This window comes from Megascapheus bottae, chromosome 18 (assembly GCF_031878675.1).
Source record: "Megascapheus bottae isolate mThoBot1 chromosome 18, mThoBot2.hap1, whole genome shotgun sequence".
Classification (NCBI taxonomy): Eukaryota; Metazoa; Chordata; class Mammalia; order Rodentia; family Geomyidae; genus Megascapheus; species Megascapheus bottae.
The window spans coordinates 29,774,452-29,790,282 of NC_143526.1; the positions used below are offsets into that span (position 1 = coordinate 29,774,452).

At 54.6% G+C, this 15,831-nt stretch overlaps 1 protein-coding gene across 1 annotated transcript; it reads left to right on the forward strand.

Moving 5' to 3' along the window:
- The first annotated feature begins 955 nt into the window (after positions 1–955).
- Bpifb2 (BPI fold containing family B member 2) lies at positions 956–14,821 on the forward strand. Its single transcript, XM_090352706.1, has 15 exons — positions 956–1,086; positions 3,342–3,435; positions 5,364–5,468; positions 6,169–6,315; positions 6,796–6,856; positions 8,338–8,398; positions 9,292–9,383; positions 9,618–9,803; positions 10,023–10,088; positions 10,586–10,756; positions 11,193–11,260; positions 11,390–11,435; positions 12,038–12,101; positions 12,415–12,543; positions 14,721–14,821. The coding sequence occupies exons 1-15, from the start codon at positions 978–980 to the stop codon at positions 14,819–14,821; spliced, it is 1,500 nt and encodes a 499-aa protein (XP_090208832.1). The 5' UTR covers positions 956–977.
- The last annotated feature ends 1,010 nt before the right edge of the window (positions 14,822–15,831 follow it).

Genomic DNA, 15,831 nt, shown 5'->3' on the forward strand with positions numbered 1-15,831 from the left:
TGCTTGAGGGGTCACTGCCCCCCTGGGGCTGTCCTTGGACACCCCTGGGCCTTGGCTCAGGTGATGAGACCCATTTTCTGAGATCCATCTCTTGGCTCTTAAGCCAAAGTTTCCTAACTCCAGGGTCTCCTGATGGTTGGCAGCCAGGTCTGGCTACGTGGCAGCCCCATCACATGAACGAGAAGAGGCATTTTGGCAAAGGCTGTGTTTGCAGAGAAAAACACCTGCAACCGCAAGCACACCTGTGGCATCCTGGCCCTTCCCTGAGGTCCCTGCAGCCAGGGAGCCTCATAAAGCCGCTCTTCACCTGGGCAGAAGGAGACCTGCCTGGGGCTCAGCAGCCACCCCGCTTTGGGACCCCTGAGGTAGGAATGGGCTGGACTGGGGCTTCTCCATGTCTTTGTGAAAACTCTCCTCCAACCACCCCTTGCACGAGGCTCATTCTGCCCCTGATCTAGGGACCATTTGGGGGGCATTGCTCACCTGGTCAGGTTGAGATGAGGCCAGCACCCTCAGATCCTCCCTTGACTGAGACCAGACAACTGGACACCATTTGGGCTGTCACACTGGTCTGGACTCCTGGCATCAAGTGATAAGAGCCCTGAGCCCTGGGGTGCTGGGTCTAGATCATCTCTTTGGAAGACAAGGTGATGCCCTCTGTCCCCCCAGCTTTCCCAGCCGATTCTCTTCTGACACGGCTTTCTTGCATTTGGCCCCAGTCTGCTGTGTCACTTGAGGCAAGACCACAGTGGCCTTGGGGGGTATTTTCAGACTAGATTCCTGGACTTGGTGGTGAGGTGGGCAGGGAAAGATGGTGGCTCCCAACACAGAAGTATAAAGGCTGATTGTGGGGCCCAGAGCAGGGCCTGGCCCCTGGGGTGTGGTCTGAGCACCTAAGGATAGCCATTTTGGCCAACCTCCCTGATGTTTGTCCTTACTTTGGCCCTCAGATCCTGGGGGCAGCGGCCAGGGCATCCATGTCCGGGTCACAAGGGCTGGGCCTGCTGCTGGCACTGTTGCTGCCCACGGTCAATGCAGCCTTCCCGGGTGCCAGGATCCGACTCAACAGGGTAGCTCTGAGTTATGGTAAGAAACATGCTGCGGGTGTGTGCAGGGGAGCCCGTGTGGGTGCACACGTGTCGTCTTGGTGTCCCCAGAGGGCCCGAGTTGTCGTCTGCCATGTGTCCCTAACTCCTAGACATAGTGCTGCCCGATGAGTATTTGAGAGTGTGCACACATGGCCTGTGGCCTTGCACACAGGACCAGATGCCCAAATGCAAGTGTACACAGGTGATGGGCAGACCCAGTGTAAGTGTGCACATGTGAACTGCGGCCCTAATGCAAGTGTGCACAGGTGACCTTGCTCATGTACCTTAGTGCTGTGGGCATAAGCTGCTCAAACAACTCTTCTTACAAATGTGTGTCTACTCACACCTTTGGGATATCACAAAGATGCATTCTCTTTCTCTCCTCCTCCTCCTCCTCCTCCTCCTCCTCCTCCTCCTCCTCCTCCTCCTCCTCCTTTTTCTTCTTCTTCTGGTACTCAGGGCCTCCTACTTGCTAGGCAGATATCCTATTGCCTAAGCCACATTCCCAGCTCTGCCTAGTCACAGATTTTTTGGGGGGATGGGGGTGGGGTTCTTGTGGCATGTGTCTGGATATGTGCAGGGGTGTGGCACAGTACTGTGTGTGTGTGTGTGTGTGTGTGTGTGTGTGTGTGTGTGTGTGTGTGTGTGTGTGTGGTGTCTGTCCACACATGCAAGGGTTGTCTTTTTTCTTCTTTTTTTTTTTAATTGGTTGTGGGGCTTGAACTCAGGGCCTAGGTGCTGTCTCTGCTCCTTTGCTGTAGGCTACCATTTGAGTCACCTGTTACTTCCCATTTTCTGGTGATTAATAGGAGATAAAAGTCTCACTGACTTTCCTTCCCCAGGCTGACTTTGAATTCGGTCCTCAGATCTCAGCCTCCTGAGTAGCTAGGATTATAGGCATGAGCCACCAGTGCCTGGCTTACAGGGGATGTCTTGAAGTTACTCCCCACAGAGCGTGGCCTGCTCTGAGCCTTCTCAGGGCAGGCCTCTGCCCCATGACTCTGTTGCTTATCCCCATTCCCAGAGAAGTCACAGGGAGGACTTAAGACCTAGTGAGAAAAAAAGGCTGCCAAGGCTCAGGGCTCCAGCACAGAAATCTTTATTTGCCTTCTGCTGCATCTTAGGGGGCTCTTGGGGTTCTACCAAAGCTGGGTCAGGGTAAGAGGTCAGCAGCTGATTACAGTGTGAGAACTTGAAGCTAGACAGAAGGAAGCTTTTGTAGTCAGGCCACAAAGCAGCCAGTCTATGGCTTAGGGAAGTAGCAGGCCCTCTCCCACCCAGCAGGGCCTGTCTCTGGGCAGATAGGTGGACAATAGAAGCTGTAAGTGGTCAGTGATCTGTGCAAAAATGTGACTTGCATATATCAAACAAATACCTGCAGTCAGGGACCTGAGGGTCACCACCCCTGGTCACTGTCCTGCCCTCTGCTTGTCTTGCACAGATTTCTTTTGTCCCCAGGAGTCTTCCCTGACTCATCTGCCCATTTATTCTTCTCAGAAATCTGGCAGGAGAGTCCACGTAGCCTGTACTGCTTCCAACCTGGGCAGAGTGGTTTCTCCCCACCCTGTCCCATGAGTTCATTCTCTGTGTCTCAGAGCACTGTGGATAGAATCTTTGTCCAGGGTGAATACCTCTGCTAGACATAGTCAGGTTAGGGGGTTATCCAGAGCATGTGCTCTTTGTCTGAGCACATGAGTGGAGGCTCTGAAGCTCAGTGACATCCCATCTGCCCCTGGGGAGTATGATCAGTGTTCTAGCACCATCTATCACTGTTTCTCATTTCCACTGAGCTTGACGCTCATTAGCAGCTGGAGTCCAGAACCCCAGGGAGGTAGGAAACCGACACTCTGAGCCAAGTGCCTCTAGGCAGAGCCAACATCTCCAGACCTCCCCGGAAGAACTCCTGGGGCCACAGCAGTCCCTGTATGGGGAGCCAGGGTGGCCACAAAGGCCCACAGCAACAGCAGAGCTGGCACCCAGGGCTCACGAGGGTGAGCAATGGCACGAAGTAACAGGCACCATTATATCTAGTACAAAGGTATAGATGGGGAGACTGAGGCACAGAACAGCTATACAGGCAGTGAGTAGCAGAGCCCAGCCTCCAGGTAAAGCTGCCACTCCTCCTCCACATGGCTGCGGAGGGGCTCGGGTGGGCCGTGTGTCACTGTGCTTGTGTGTGGGGCCGCCTGTTCTTTCCTTGTGCAGGGGAGATGGCAGGTGCTGTGTTCTCAGTGCCCTGCCCTGGCCCCACAGTGTCTGACATCGGGAAGGCCCCACTGGAGCGAGCCCTGCAGGTCCCTGTTCCTGATTTCCTGGACCGGAGTGGTGAGGTCCTTCAGTCTACCAGGTGAGTGCTCCCACCTTCCAGAGAAGGTGCTCCTGTACCAGCTGGAGTGCTCCTGAAAACCAGGTGAGTGCTTCAGTCCACCAGGAGGGAAGTAGGGAGTCCTGACTAAGCCTTGCTCCTCTGGCTGAGTAGATGCTCTGCCAGGGGAAGTGCTCCTATCCACTGGGCACAGTGCTCCAGGCCGGAAGTTAATATAGCTGTCATTGATAGGAGAGCATCTTCTCCCTAGGTCAGACACTCCCAGCCACAGAGCAAAGGGTTGTAAAAAGACTTAGGAAGTGAGACCAAGATGGAGACACAGGGAGAGCTTGGTGCCTCTGAGGTAGCTCCGGCCTTAGGGGTCCAGACTGTGGCCCTAAGATTCACAGAGTTGACAGGACGCTCTGCTTCTTCCTCCAAAAGCTAGACAGGAAATTCAGACACAAGCCTGAGTCCAATAGCCCCACCCCTTAATGCACATCGGTGGGTGGGGAGTCTCGAAGCCAGACACTTTCAGTGGCTGGGCCCACTGTCCAGATTCCGTGTGGAGCATAGACTTGCTACTGACAATTCTCTAGGTGTCCATGGGGCCCATCTATCAGTCTATCAGTCTATCAATCTATCAGTCTATCTATCTATCTATCTATCTATCTATCTATCTATCTATCTATCATCTATCTGCCATGTATGTATGAAACATCGCTCACTTGTCTATCATTTTATGGACTATAGAATGATAGTATTGAAATACCACATGAATAAACAGACAGCCACCATGCAGGGGGCCACTGGCGTGAGGCTCTCAAGGTAGGGCTGGAGTGCTGTTCATGACATGATTATAAAGATCGAGGTGGCAGACCCACACGGACAGCCAGCCAGAATGCTGCAGAGGTTTCTGGCCTGGACCTGCCATACCCATTGCCTAGGCCTCGGCTGCAGACCGGGGAATGCCCGTGGGTGGGGGGATGGAACAGGGTTGGCCTGTGTGGGGGGTGGGGACAGTCATGGGTTCGGGTCACCCAAGACTATCAGTGAGGACTATGCAAGGTGGACTGGATGGCCCCACACCTTAGTCAGCTCTGCAGTGTCGAGTCTCCTCCCCACAGCCACTGTGCCTGTGAACTGGTTTACCTAGGAGAGGCGGAAATGAGGACTGTGCTGCAAGAGGAACGGCAGCAGTGGTGGGAGGCGCTTTCCTTCTGGCTTAGAGGCTCCAGGAGGATTTCTGCCTCCATTCATCTCAAAGTCTCTTCCTGTCTTCCTGGACCGCTGCCAGAAATGGCCAGAGACTTTCACGTTCATCTCACTGGATCCAACCTGAGGTTGAATCCCTCCAGCTGCCCCCTCCTCCCCAGAGCAGAGAACTTGACCAGTGCTCCCTCACCTCATGGCTCCACTCGTCAGAAATCCTCCCATTTTTTCCCCCCGCCTATACCAGGATTTGAACTCATTCTGCTTGCTTTCTTCGTTGGCACTCTATCATTGGAGCCACGCATCCAGCCTGGTTTTTTGTTGGTAGGTCTGGGCACTCTTCTGCTCAAGGCCAGTGCTCTACCACTTTGAGTCACAGCACCACCTCTTGTTTTCTGGTGGTTAATTAGAGATGAGAATCTCATGGACTTTCCTACCTGGGCTGGCTTTGAACCATGATCCTCAGCTCTCAGCTTCTTGAGTAGCTAAGATTACCGGCAGGAGCCATTAGCGCCCAGCTAGCCTAGCTTTCGGTTGGTTATTTTGGAAAGACTCTCTTGTACTTTTCTGCCTGGGCTGGCTTCAAATCACGATCCTCTAGATCTCAGTTCCCGAGGAGCTGGGATTAAAGGTGTAAGCCATTAATGCCCAGCTAGAAAGCTTCTGGTGACATCAGTGGTGTGATGTGGCTCTAGGCACCTCAGGGCCAAGTCTGTGGCTTCCTGGGGCTCCCGGCCACCTCTGTTTCTACCCTGCAGGATCCAGATTCCAGAAGTCCATGTATCCAGCCTCTACCTGAAGTTTGTGGCTGGTTTTGGGGTTCATGTGTCAGCGACAGCCAATTTTACCATTCAGGTCTTTCGGTGAGTGAATCTCCTTGTCAAAGTTGCCACACTTCTGGTCTCTGTGTCCCACTCTCAAAGGAGAGTAAGATCGGGAGAATTTGTTTTTATTAACCTAATAAAAGAGGACAGGGAGAATCTCTAAGATCCCAATCCCTGCCCAACTGCTGTACGGTGGGTATCACGTCACTTCTCCAGTCCTGTTTCCTCATCTGACAAATGGGCAGGTTTACTGATGGCTGGGGGTGGGGGGCATCTGTTTCTGAGGTTACTGCCCTCACTTGCCCAGGGCTAGGCACACACACAGCAGGTGCTCAATAAGTGCAGCTGTCCACATGATTCTGCATGCCAGGCAGTTTCTGTTAGGCATATATCACTGGAGTTGTAAGCTGGCACTCCGTGGTACTCTTGACTTCACTGGGCCCTAAAGCGGTGGGTGCTCTGTGCACCCACAGCTGGGTGTTGGCACATGGCAAGCTCCTGGCACAACCAACCAGTGCCAGTCCTGTGTCTGTTTCACGGGAGGCTCAGCTTGACTGGTGACTGGCTCAGAGTCCCACGATCTCTGTCACTCTGTGTGCCATCATATCTGTGACCCAGAGAGGGGGTTTGGGGGCTCAGAGTCTACCCCAAGTGGGACTGGTTCATGCTGAGTGTCAAATTGTGGGCAAGCGGAGGCCTGGGGTTTGAAGGGTCTTTCATGAGCTGGGGCCTCCCACAGTGTTCCGGAGCCCCTGCAGATGCAGCTGCCTGTCGTTCTGCTGGCTGATGTGCAAGTAACCCGGGCCTCCATCGGGACCCCCGAGGTCGGTGTCTCCTCCTGCTTCCCATTCTTCCGCCAGGCCAGCCTGCTGGATAGCAGAAACAGGCAAGTGCCCCGATGAGCTAATTTCTTATTGAACCAAAGATCCCTGGGCTTCTGCGAGCCTCTGGGGATTACTGTGGGGGACCATGGACTTCAGTTGTCCCTCATCGTTCAGCTGCGACCCTGGGGGACAGGGCTTTGCTGGGATGGCACAGAGAACTTGTGCCACCACCGGAAGCAGATCTGAAATCCCAGCTCAGCCGCTGGGCTTGGAGTGGCCACAAAGCCAGCTGGTTGGGACAGAATGAAGCTGGCTTTGCATTGTCTTTAATCTCCCCCAAGTCTGGCCTCACTTGTCACAAGCTTGGCCTCTCCAAACCTTATCTTGAAAAGCTCTCTATTTGAAACTCCGGGTGTGGGGACAATTCTTCCAGCCCTGATCTGGCATACGGTGGGCTCTCCCTGGACTGCCAGGGAGGACAGAGACTTCTGCCCAGATATATGGCTTTACTGAATGAAGCCTCCTTTCTGTGTCTTTGTCAGCTCTTCCCCCGCGCTGCTGGTCCTAGTGCAGAAGCACATTCAAGCTGTCCTGCGCAACAAGGTGAAGGACCCTGAGAGGCGGCTCAGAGAGGGACAGTGGTGGATTCAGAAGGCCTAATGGGCACTGGCTATTGAGGAGGCTGAGAGCCGAGGACATGATTCAAAGCCAGCCTGGACAGGAAAGTCCATGAGACTTTTATCTCCAATCAACCACCAGAAAACTGGAAGTGGAGCTGTGGCTCAGAGCCTTGAGCAAAAAAGCTCAGAGACCAAACCCAGACCCTGAGTTCAAGCCCCACAACAGACCAAAAAAAAAAAAAATGCTGATGGAAGAATGGGAGGATTCAGACATGAGCAGGGATTGTTTTGGATGATGTGTGTGCATGGGTGTGTGTGTGCATGTGCCTGTGTGTGCATGGGTGGGTGCATATGCATATGTGTGTGTGCATGTGCATGTGCGTGTCTGTGGGGGTGGTGGTGCTTGAGGTGGGAGCTGGGATCTCATGCATGCATGGCTTCATCCCAGCTCAGGAATTTTTATAAAAGACCATAGGACCTTCCAGTTTCCCACAGGGAAGAGGTTGGTGCATGGGCACCATGCACAGATGCATGCAAAGATGCGGCTTAGGGAGTTTCCGAGAGGTGGGTTCATCTTCTAGGCACCCCAGTTTTGTACTAGAGGGTGGAGGGACAGGGCAGTGTTTACTGCAGAGACAAGAGGAGAGTGGATGAGGGCTCGCTACTGGAGCCAGATGTAGCCAGGATCTTCCATATGCCTCCTCCTCAGCTGTGTGTTCCAGCAGGGATGGATGCAAGTTTTGTTCTTGTACAAGATGGTGCCCTGGGGTGCAAACTCGAACCCCATCACGGGGAGTTAGAGTACACCTACTGTGACCAACTCCACCCCAAAAGCAGACTGCAACACTCTCACCTTGCAGATGAAAAGCTGAGGTTAGAGGGACGAGGGAGGGCAGATTGTTTTGAGGCTGCCCAAGAGGACCTTGGCTTTGTCACCAGCCCCCTGTCCCTCACTCCTCCTCACCAGTCTTCCAGACCAGGCCTACACATTGCCTTGCAGAGAGGGGAACCCTACCCTCTTTCCCCTGCCTCCTGGCCTCTGTCAGCTCTTGCCTGGCCCAAGTGTGAGAGTCCTCAACTTTGTGGTCGCTCTTGTCACACTGACACAGGCTCAAGAGAACTCACTGGCCACCCACTGGGCCCCGAAGAACCTTTGATTTCTCTAGCCTGGCATCTGTGACCCACTGACCCCAGCCTGCTTCACCGAGCCACCATATCCTCAGCAACTGGTTCTTCTGTCTGAGGCAGCAGGCTCCTCAGCCTGGCTGAGATTTTATTCTAGCTGTGGGCCTATGCTGCCCTTGCTAGCCTTGAGGGTCCGTGTCCTGTTTCCAAGAGCAAGTGCTGGGAGATGCCCACTGGGGGTGGAGGAAGGGATGTCAGGCCTTGGGGACCTTGGACCCCTTGAAGCCTCTCACCTCTCATCCTGAGGGGCTAACCACACCCCTCTTTGTCTTGCCACAGCTCTGCCTGTGCCTCTCCAGCCTGGTGCAGGACCTCAATGTCCACCTGGGCACCTTGATTGGTAAGACCTGAAGCTAGGGGTTGGGAGGGCTGGGACTGTGGTGCCCCAAGACCTTTCAAATAGTCCCTCTCTGCATCAGGGCCACCTCTGGCAGGTGCTCTGGGAGGTGCCCATCTGTGGGCTTCCAGACTGCACAAATGTTCCCGGAATCCAGTAATTCTAGAACCCAGAACCCAGCCTTCCTTTTTCTTTTCTTTCTTTTCCTTCTTTCTTTCTTTCTTTCTTTCTTTCTTTCTTTCTTTCTTTCTTTCTTTCTTTCTTTCTCTCTTTCCTTCCTTCCTTCTCCTTCCTTCCTTCCTTTTCCTTCCTTCCTTCCTTCCTTCCTTCCTTCCTTCGTTCTTTCCTTCCTTCCTTCCTTTTCTTTTTGCCATCCCGGGACTTGAACCCAGGGCCTGGGCACTGTCCTTGGACACTTTTTCTCAAGGCTATCATTCTGCCACTTGAGCTGCAGTGCCACTTCCAGCTTTTTCTGTCTATGCGGTTCCAGGAAATCAAGCCCAGGGCTTTGAGCATGCTAGGTGAGCATGCTACCACTAGGTCACGCTCCTGGCCCCCAGAACCGAGTCTTTCATGCTAGGGTCTGATTATTTTAGATCAAATCATCTGAAAGGAAATAAAAACCCTAGAGTTTTTCTCTCTTGTGCGCGCGCGCGCGCGTGTGTGTGTGTGTGTGTGTGTGTGTGTGTGTGTGTGTGTGTGTGTGTATGTGTGTATGTGCCAGTCCTGGGGCTTGAACTCAGGGCCTTGGTGCTGTCTCTTATCAAGGCTGGTGCTCTACCACTTGAGCCACTGCTCTACCTCTAGCTCTTTGGTGGTAAGGATGGGCACATCTCAGATAATTTGGTGAAGGGTGCTCAAGAGGCTGTTTTCCCTCTCCATCTGGTGTTGTGGAGGTCTCCGCCCTGTGGGTCCTGAGTCCCAGGTCCAATACTCCGTGGTGAACGTGCCCGTCATCACCAATGACTCTATTTCCTTGGAGGCCAGGGTGAGTCAACCAAGTGCTGGGAGCTGGGGACCCAGGTGGGCTTAGGTGTCTGGGGAGATATCCTAGAGGAGCAGGGGCATTCGGGGAGAAGGGTGGAATGCTAGTCCAGGCAGAACGCAGCTCTCAGGCCAGACAGTGTGTGGCAGCCTGAAGGGTTGACATCTAAGATGGAGCCATGTTCTGTCCCAGGGCCAACCCCCCTGAGACCCTGCTGCTTCTTTGCACCCTCCACAGGGTGTTCTCCTCCTGCTGGGCAGGCCCCTGGGTCCACCTCTGGAGGCTGCCTCTTTCCTCTTGCCATGGCCCATGGATACCACAGGTGCCATGGCAACCGTGACCATATCTCAGGAGCTGTTTGACTATGTTCTCCTGCTGATGCACAAGGCTGGCACCCTCAACCTGGACATCACGGGACAGCTGGTGAGGCCCAACCCGCTGCCCAGGGCATATGAGCAGTGTGCCCGGTGGCCTAGCCTTGGGATACTCCGCAAAGGCAAACCCCTGGCTGAGGCAGGGGCCTCCGCGTGACCGATGGAAGGTTTCCTGGGGTCTGTGGGGGAGGGATCCCTGCCTCCCACTTAGGGTCCTGACTTGGGGGATGGCTAAGGTAAGCCCTGCCATGGGTGGTACTGATTTCAGAGCTCTGACGACAACGACGATCACGACCCGCTGAGCACTTCCACGCTGGGCCAGCTCATCCCTGAGGTTGGTGACGCTCTTGGGGTCGAGTCTGGAGGCTGGGATGGGTTCTCAGGACTAACATCTCAGCTGGCACACATCTGCCCCAAGTAGGGTTCACTTACTACTTCTCCTGCATGTCCTTTCTTCTGCACAGACCCAGGGCTCTCTCCTCTCTGCCCCAGCATGCCCCTGGCCTGGGGTGGCTTTCCTCCTTCTGGATCCCTATCCACCTCCAAGTCCCCGCTCCGAGCTAGGTGTGGTGGTAAAAACTTACAATCCCAACACTTGGGAGACTGAGGCAGCAGGATCATGAGTTTGAGATCACAACTGTCTCTAAAGAAACAAAACAAAACTAAGATCCAGTTCAGGGATCCCCTGCTAGGAGCCCAAACCCCTTATCTGATGCACTCTTCAGCCTGGCTGTGTGCAGAGCCCTGGTGGCGTTGGCAACAGCGGGAGGAAGGGCCTGAGGAGTCTGCAGCTCATATCCCAGCCTGGCCCCCTTCCTCCCCACTGCCTAGGTGGGCCGCCTTTTCTCCCAGCCCAGGCCCCTGGTGCTCAAGGTCCAGCTAGGCGCCATGCCCCTGCTCAGGCTGCATACCAACAATGCCACCCTGACACTGCAGCCTGTGGTGGATGTCCTGGTGGCCTCCTCCAACTCAGCCTTCGAGTCTCTCTTCTCCCTGGACGTGGTGAGTGGGCAGAAGGTGCTTTGTTCTGGCTGCATCAGTCTCCTTGCTGTCTCTTAATTGAACTTGCCAGGCTATTTCTACCACAGGGTCTTTGTGTATGCAGAGCCCGCTGGCTCCCCCTCATCTTTCCGTTTTCAGCTTCAGCCTTCTTCAAGGCAGCTTTCTTGGGGTCCCCATCTGTTCCCCGGGTACCCCTCCTTCCCCATGCCACTCTCTGCCTTTGTAGCAGAAACTACTGCTGGAAGGATTATTGGGGATACTTGTGGTAGCTTTCCAGAGCAAGAACTGTTTCCTCAGTAATGCTCCCCAGACAGCTATGGTCAGTGTGTGTGTGTGTGTGCGCGCGTGCGCGCGCGTGTGTGTGTGTGTGTGTGTAGAGGGTGGAAGGTTCTTCCAGACACTGTGCCCTCTGATCCCACTGTCCCCACACACCCAGGTCGTGAACCTGAAACTTGAATTTTCTGTGTCCAAGATGAAGCTTCGGGGGACCACGTCAGTGCTGGGGTAAAGTGCGCCCTCTGCTTCTGGGCCTTGGACACACAGTGTCCAGGGGGAGCCTGAGGCGCAGCTGTGGGGTACAGGGTGGGCGAGGAGGTGCTGGCCCCACCCAGGGCTCTCTGGCTTCTTTTGCAGGGATGTCCAGATCTCTGTGGCCACCTCCAATGTGGGCTCCATTGAGGTGAGCATGGGTTCCTGACTGGTGAGTCTGGGAAGGGGGTGTGCCAGTATGTGTCTTGGTGCCCATGCAGCACCACCCTTTCTGTCTTCCACCTGTCCCAGCCTCTCTGTCTGTGATTGATCCTCACCAGCCCAGCCCTCAGTGGAGTCCCTGGCCAGTGGGATAATGGACAGTGTTGCCTGTCCTTTGTCCTGGCTGCTATGTGTCCATTTATTGCCAAACAACACCAATCTGGCAGACAATATGGCCCAACTGCCTCGCTCCCCCCAAGCTAGCAGTCAAGCTGTCTGGCGGTCACGTGGTGCCGGGTGGTCTTGTTGGTGGCTCCCACGTGGTCACCGAGTGTGAAGTGTGTCAGGCGAGCCGGGCGCTTCCCTTGGCCTCACACGGGCAGGAACTGCTCCACAGCTGGACCCTCGGAAGGCGAGGCAGTTGAGGGCCGAGCTGGGCCTCACTGGAGTGGGGATGTGGGGGGAGCTGCTCTCCTTCCTCTGCCTCTGCTGTGCTGTGCATCTGTCCATCTGCCTGCCTGCCTAGCTGCCCATCTCCCTGGGCCCCGCCCTGGGCGAGCCCGTGGCCATCTTTCCGTTTCTGTGATGCAGGTGGATCAGGTCCACACACTCATGTGCACCGTGTTTGAGAAACCTCTGCTGTACCATCTCAATGGTGAGCCTGGGCCCCCTTCCTTCCTCGCTGCAAACCCTGTCTGTGTGTGCCCCATCTTAGCCCTCTCCCTTCTTCAGCCTCAGGGGATAAGAGGGTGACTGGCATCTGGACCCCAGCTGCCCTCTGTGGCCTCTTGGGCTGCACCAACTTCCTTTCCTCCCCAGCCTCAGTTTCCCCTTCTGTAAAGCGGGATAATAATCATGGCAGCCACCTCCCGGGTGCCACCATGTCCAGAAGGACTGCGACACAGAGCTGGCTCCAGGCCATGAGCACTCCACTACCAGCGGAGCTCCCTTCTCCTTTCTCTCCACAGCCGTCTTAGGCATGGGCATTCCCCTCCCCAGCATGGTCGATCTCCACTACGCTGACCCTGAGGTCTCTGTCCATGAGGTGAGAGCCTATGGGAGTGACCAGGGGAGTCCTCCGGGGTCAGCAGGGCAGGGTCAGCCTTCTCACTCCCATCCTGCAAGCCATGGAGTGTTGAGGACAGGCAGGCCTGGGGGTGTGCCCTGCCCCTGCTAGACCCGCCCAATGTCTCTCCAGGGAAGATGACCTTGTTCCTTAACCACTGTGGTCCCAAGGCCCTTGGGGAATCTGCTTCTAGAACAATCAGTGCCTAGGCCTGTGGATGGGAATTGCCTCAAGCCATGTCCCGGCTCACATGGGCGCTACCAATCCAGCCACTAGGCTAGAAGTCAAAGCCACCAGAACGTTCCACAGTAATGGTCATGCACATTGTTGCCTCAGGGATATATGGCCACCGAGCAATTAAAATGTGGCAAATGCCGCAGAACTGCTGAATTGTAACTTTAAGTCCCATGTGGTAATGGCACCATATTGGTTCACCTAGCATTAGACTATGACCTAGTTATGGGCAGGACCAGGTCTGTCAGATCTGCCACAGGGATTGGTATGTAGTAGGGGCTGAGGGATGGTTTGTTGAATGAATGAATGCATGATAAATAGGCCTCCAGAATATTTCTACAATGTAGTGTAGAGTAGGGGAGGTTTGGGGGCACTTGGCACTGATGGGGGGGATGTGGGTTTGGAGAAGACTCTAGACGGTTGATGAGATTCTAGATTCTCACTACGCGCTCTCCATAGACCTGGGGGCTGGTGCAATTTCTACTCCCCTTCCTCCAGAAAACAGAGACCCAAAATGACCACAATTTCTCCTGGGGGAACAGCAAGAATGACACAGCAGGAACTCAGAGCCAGGCTCCGTGTGTGTGTGTGTGTGTGTGTGTGTGTGTGTGTGTGTGTGTGTAGGTTGCATGTGTGTATGTGTGTGTGTGTGTGTGTGTGTGTGTGTGTGTGTGTGTGTAGGTTGCATGTGTCCTCACAGGCCTCTGACTTGGTCCATGCCTTTTTGTCCTTTAGGGCTATGTGGTGATATCGAGTGGACTCTTCTACCAGCACTGAAGGAGTATCATTGGAGGGCTGAGAGTGAGCCAGCCTCATTGAGCAAGGGAGCCCTCCTCCTTCAAGCTGCTGGGGAAACTAAGGCACAACCATGAGGAGTCATCACCAGCAAGCCAGACTTCCTGGGTGCCTGGGTCCCCTTCTTTGCTTCCTCCGGTGCTCTCTTCTTTCTCTCCCCCTCCAACTCCCTGCTTCTGCCTGTATCTCCCAGTGTTTCATTTTTTCCCATGCCCCTCCTCCCCCGGTCCCTTTCTGGGGTCCTCCAGGTTGTCTAGCTCTCTCTCCTCTGGCATTAAACTTCTCTTGAGCTGCAATTTGTCGCTGGGCTTGGCAGTCTCGTTATGTACTTGAAGCCAGCAATTCCTGGATCCTGTCTTGTCAGAGCCACCCATGTGCCTGACAGGACCTATTGACTCTTGTCACCTCCTTGCCCAGGGAGGACCCTGCAGGACAACCAGGATAAACTCAATGTTATGAACACTGGGTGGCGATTCTACAGGCCCTGTGCCCTCTGCTTGTGGCACAGCTCCTCTTGGAGACACCCTGCAAGTCAGGCAGGCAGGGTCATAGCAAGGGTAGAAATGTACCCAGAGTGCGGGAGCTGGATGGGGATGGTGGCAGGTCCCAGAAGCAATGGTCTTTCTAGAATCCAGGCGCATGATGTCCTATTCCCTCTCCGTGTATCCCGCCCTGGCTGGACTGGGTTACTGAGCTACAAAGCTCAGCTCGTGTGTTCATGGACTCTTCAGGCTACATCTCCATCTTGGATTTGCTCTGGTCCCAACAAGCGATTGTGTTATGGAGGCAGGTTCAATTCTTGCTGCTGCTTCCTGCCTGAGCCCAGCAGCTCCTCACTTCAGGACAGTGAAGAGTAGAGCAGGGGACATAGCACAGGCAGCCAAGCCATGTGGTGTTCTCCCACCAGGACGCTGATTTCTTAGCTAATGGAGGATCCCCGCCTGTCTGCCTAAAGGTGTGGGGACAGTGTTTTGTTTGTTTTCTCCAGGGAGTAGAGGTGCCTGCATTTCCAGCCATAGCTAGCGCAGCCTTTGACCCATCATGGCGCTGTGGCTTCTCCTGTCTTCCAGATTTGCAGGCTCCTGGTGACGGATAGGGAAAGTCAGCCCCCACCTGCAGACCTGAGCCCAGCCCCAGCCCCTTGGTGACACTCGACTTGGTCATTGCTCTCTGGAACAGGGTCTTGGGGACACAGGTCAGAGATCCAGCCAGTTCCAGCACCCTTAGGCTCACTGAGTGCCCAGACCTGCCTGGCGGAGGTGGTCCTGCCTGCTCCCTAGGGCATCAGAACACATTCTCAGCAAGAGGGCCACACAACTCCAAGGTGCTTAACCCATGTTGGCTGAAGGAATCCACGTGTGCCTCCTGTTTGTTTCGCCCCAGCGGAGGGGACAGTGGAGGGCGTTAAGGTTCCCAGTGCCTCCTCTTGTCCAGCTACCCTTGCCGTCTGTGCTATTTACATTGGAACAGACTGAACTCCACGTGAGCACCGGGGCCTCTAGATAATTATCTAGACCTTATTAAACCCTTAATTATCCAAGCGGCTAATCAGCCTCCAGAATATAAGGGCTTCCTCGTCTCAGGGTCAGGAGACAAGGTCAGCCATCTGCAGGACTTCCTTGAGTTTGGCAAGGTAAGAGAGCTCTCTCATTGGGATGCTCTGCAGTGCTGCATCCAGATCTACCATTTAACAGATGAGGAAACTGAGGCCCAGAGAGGGGCTGGGGTCACATCATTAATTGGTAGTCCTTAGCTGTGTGACCAAAGGGCCTGCAGGAATGGCCCTGTTCAACACAAAAATATCAAAGTGATAGAAGAACATCACTTTCCTTGCATTCCATCTGGGGCTGAGGGGAGACAAGACAGGAAACCCCAGGCTATGCCGGGGTTCAGGGTATCTAGGCTCGGGTGGGAGCTCCCAGTGGGGAGACAACAGAGCAAAGGCTGCAGGTGGAGTGACAGGGACGTCACCACGAGTGGGTGGGCTCTATCCAGGGTCAGGTTCAAATTGTGGTTTTGAGCTGGGGGTTGAGGAAGGCTTCCTGGTGGAGGAGGTAAGGGCTAGAATGAGGCCTCAAAGGGGAGCAGGAATTCTAAAAGGAGGCGAAAGTTAGGTAAAAGCACAATCAGGAACAGAATCCTGGAATTTAACTGTTGCTCCCCACACCCTCCTTGGAAAGTCCTTCCTTCTGATCGCCTTGACCCTGACTGACCCCATTTCCAGTCCTTCTGTCCACACTTTAAGATTCAGGAGAGGCAGGACAGTGGATGGGGCACCTGGCAGGCCCCT

Excerpts from the sequence above, each read along its gene's own strand:
- Bpifb2 (XM_090352706.1), top strand. The coding sequence starts at position 978 with ATGTCCGGGTCACAAGGGCTGGGCCTGCTGCTGGCACTGTTGCTGCCC. Across the intron at positions 6,857-8,337 it reads AAGCTGTCCTGCGCAACAAG|CTCTGCCTGTGCCTCTCCAG; the intron begins GTGAAGGACCCT and ends GTCTTGCCACAG. Across the intron at positions 11,436-12,037 it reads CCAATGTGGGCTCCATTGAG|GTGGATCAGGTCCACACACT; the intron begins GTGAGCATGGGT and ends TCTGTGATGCAG.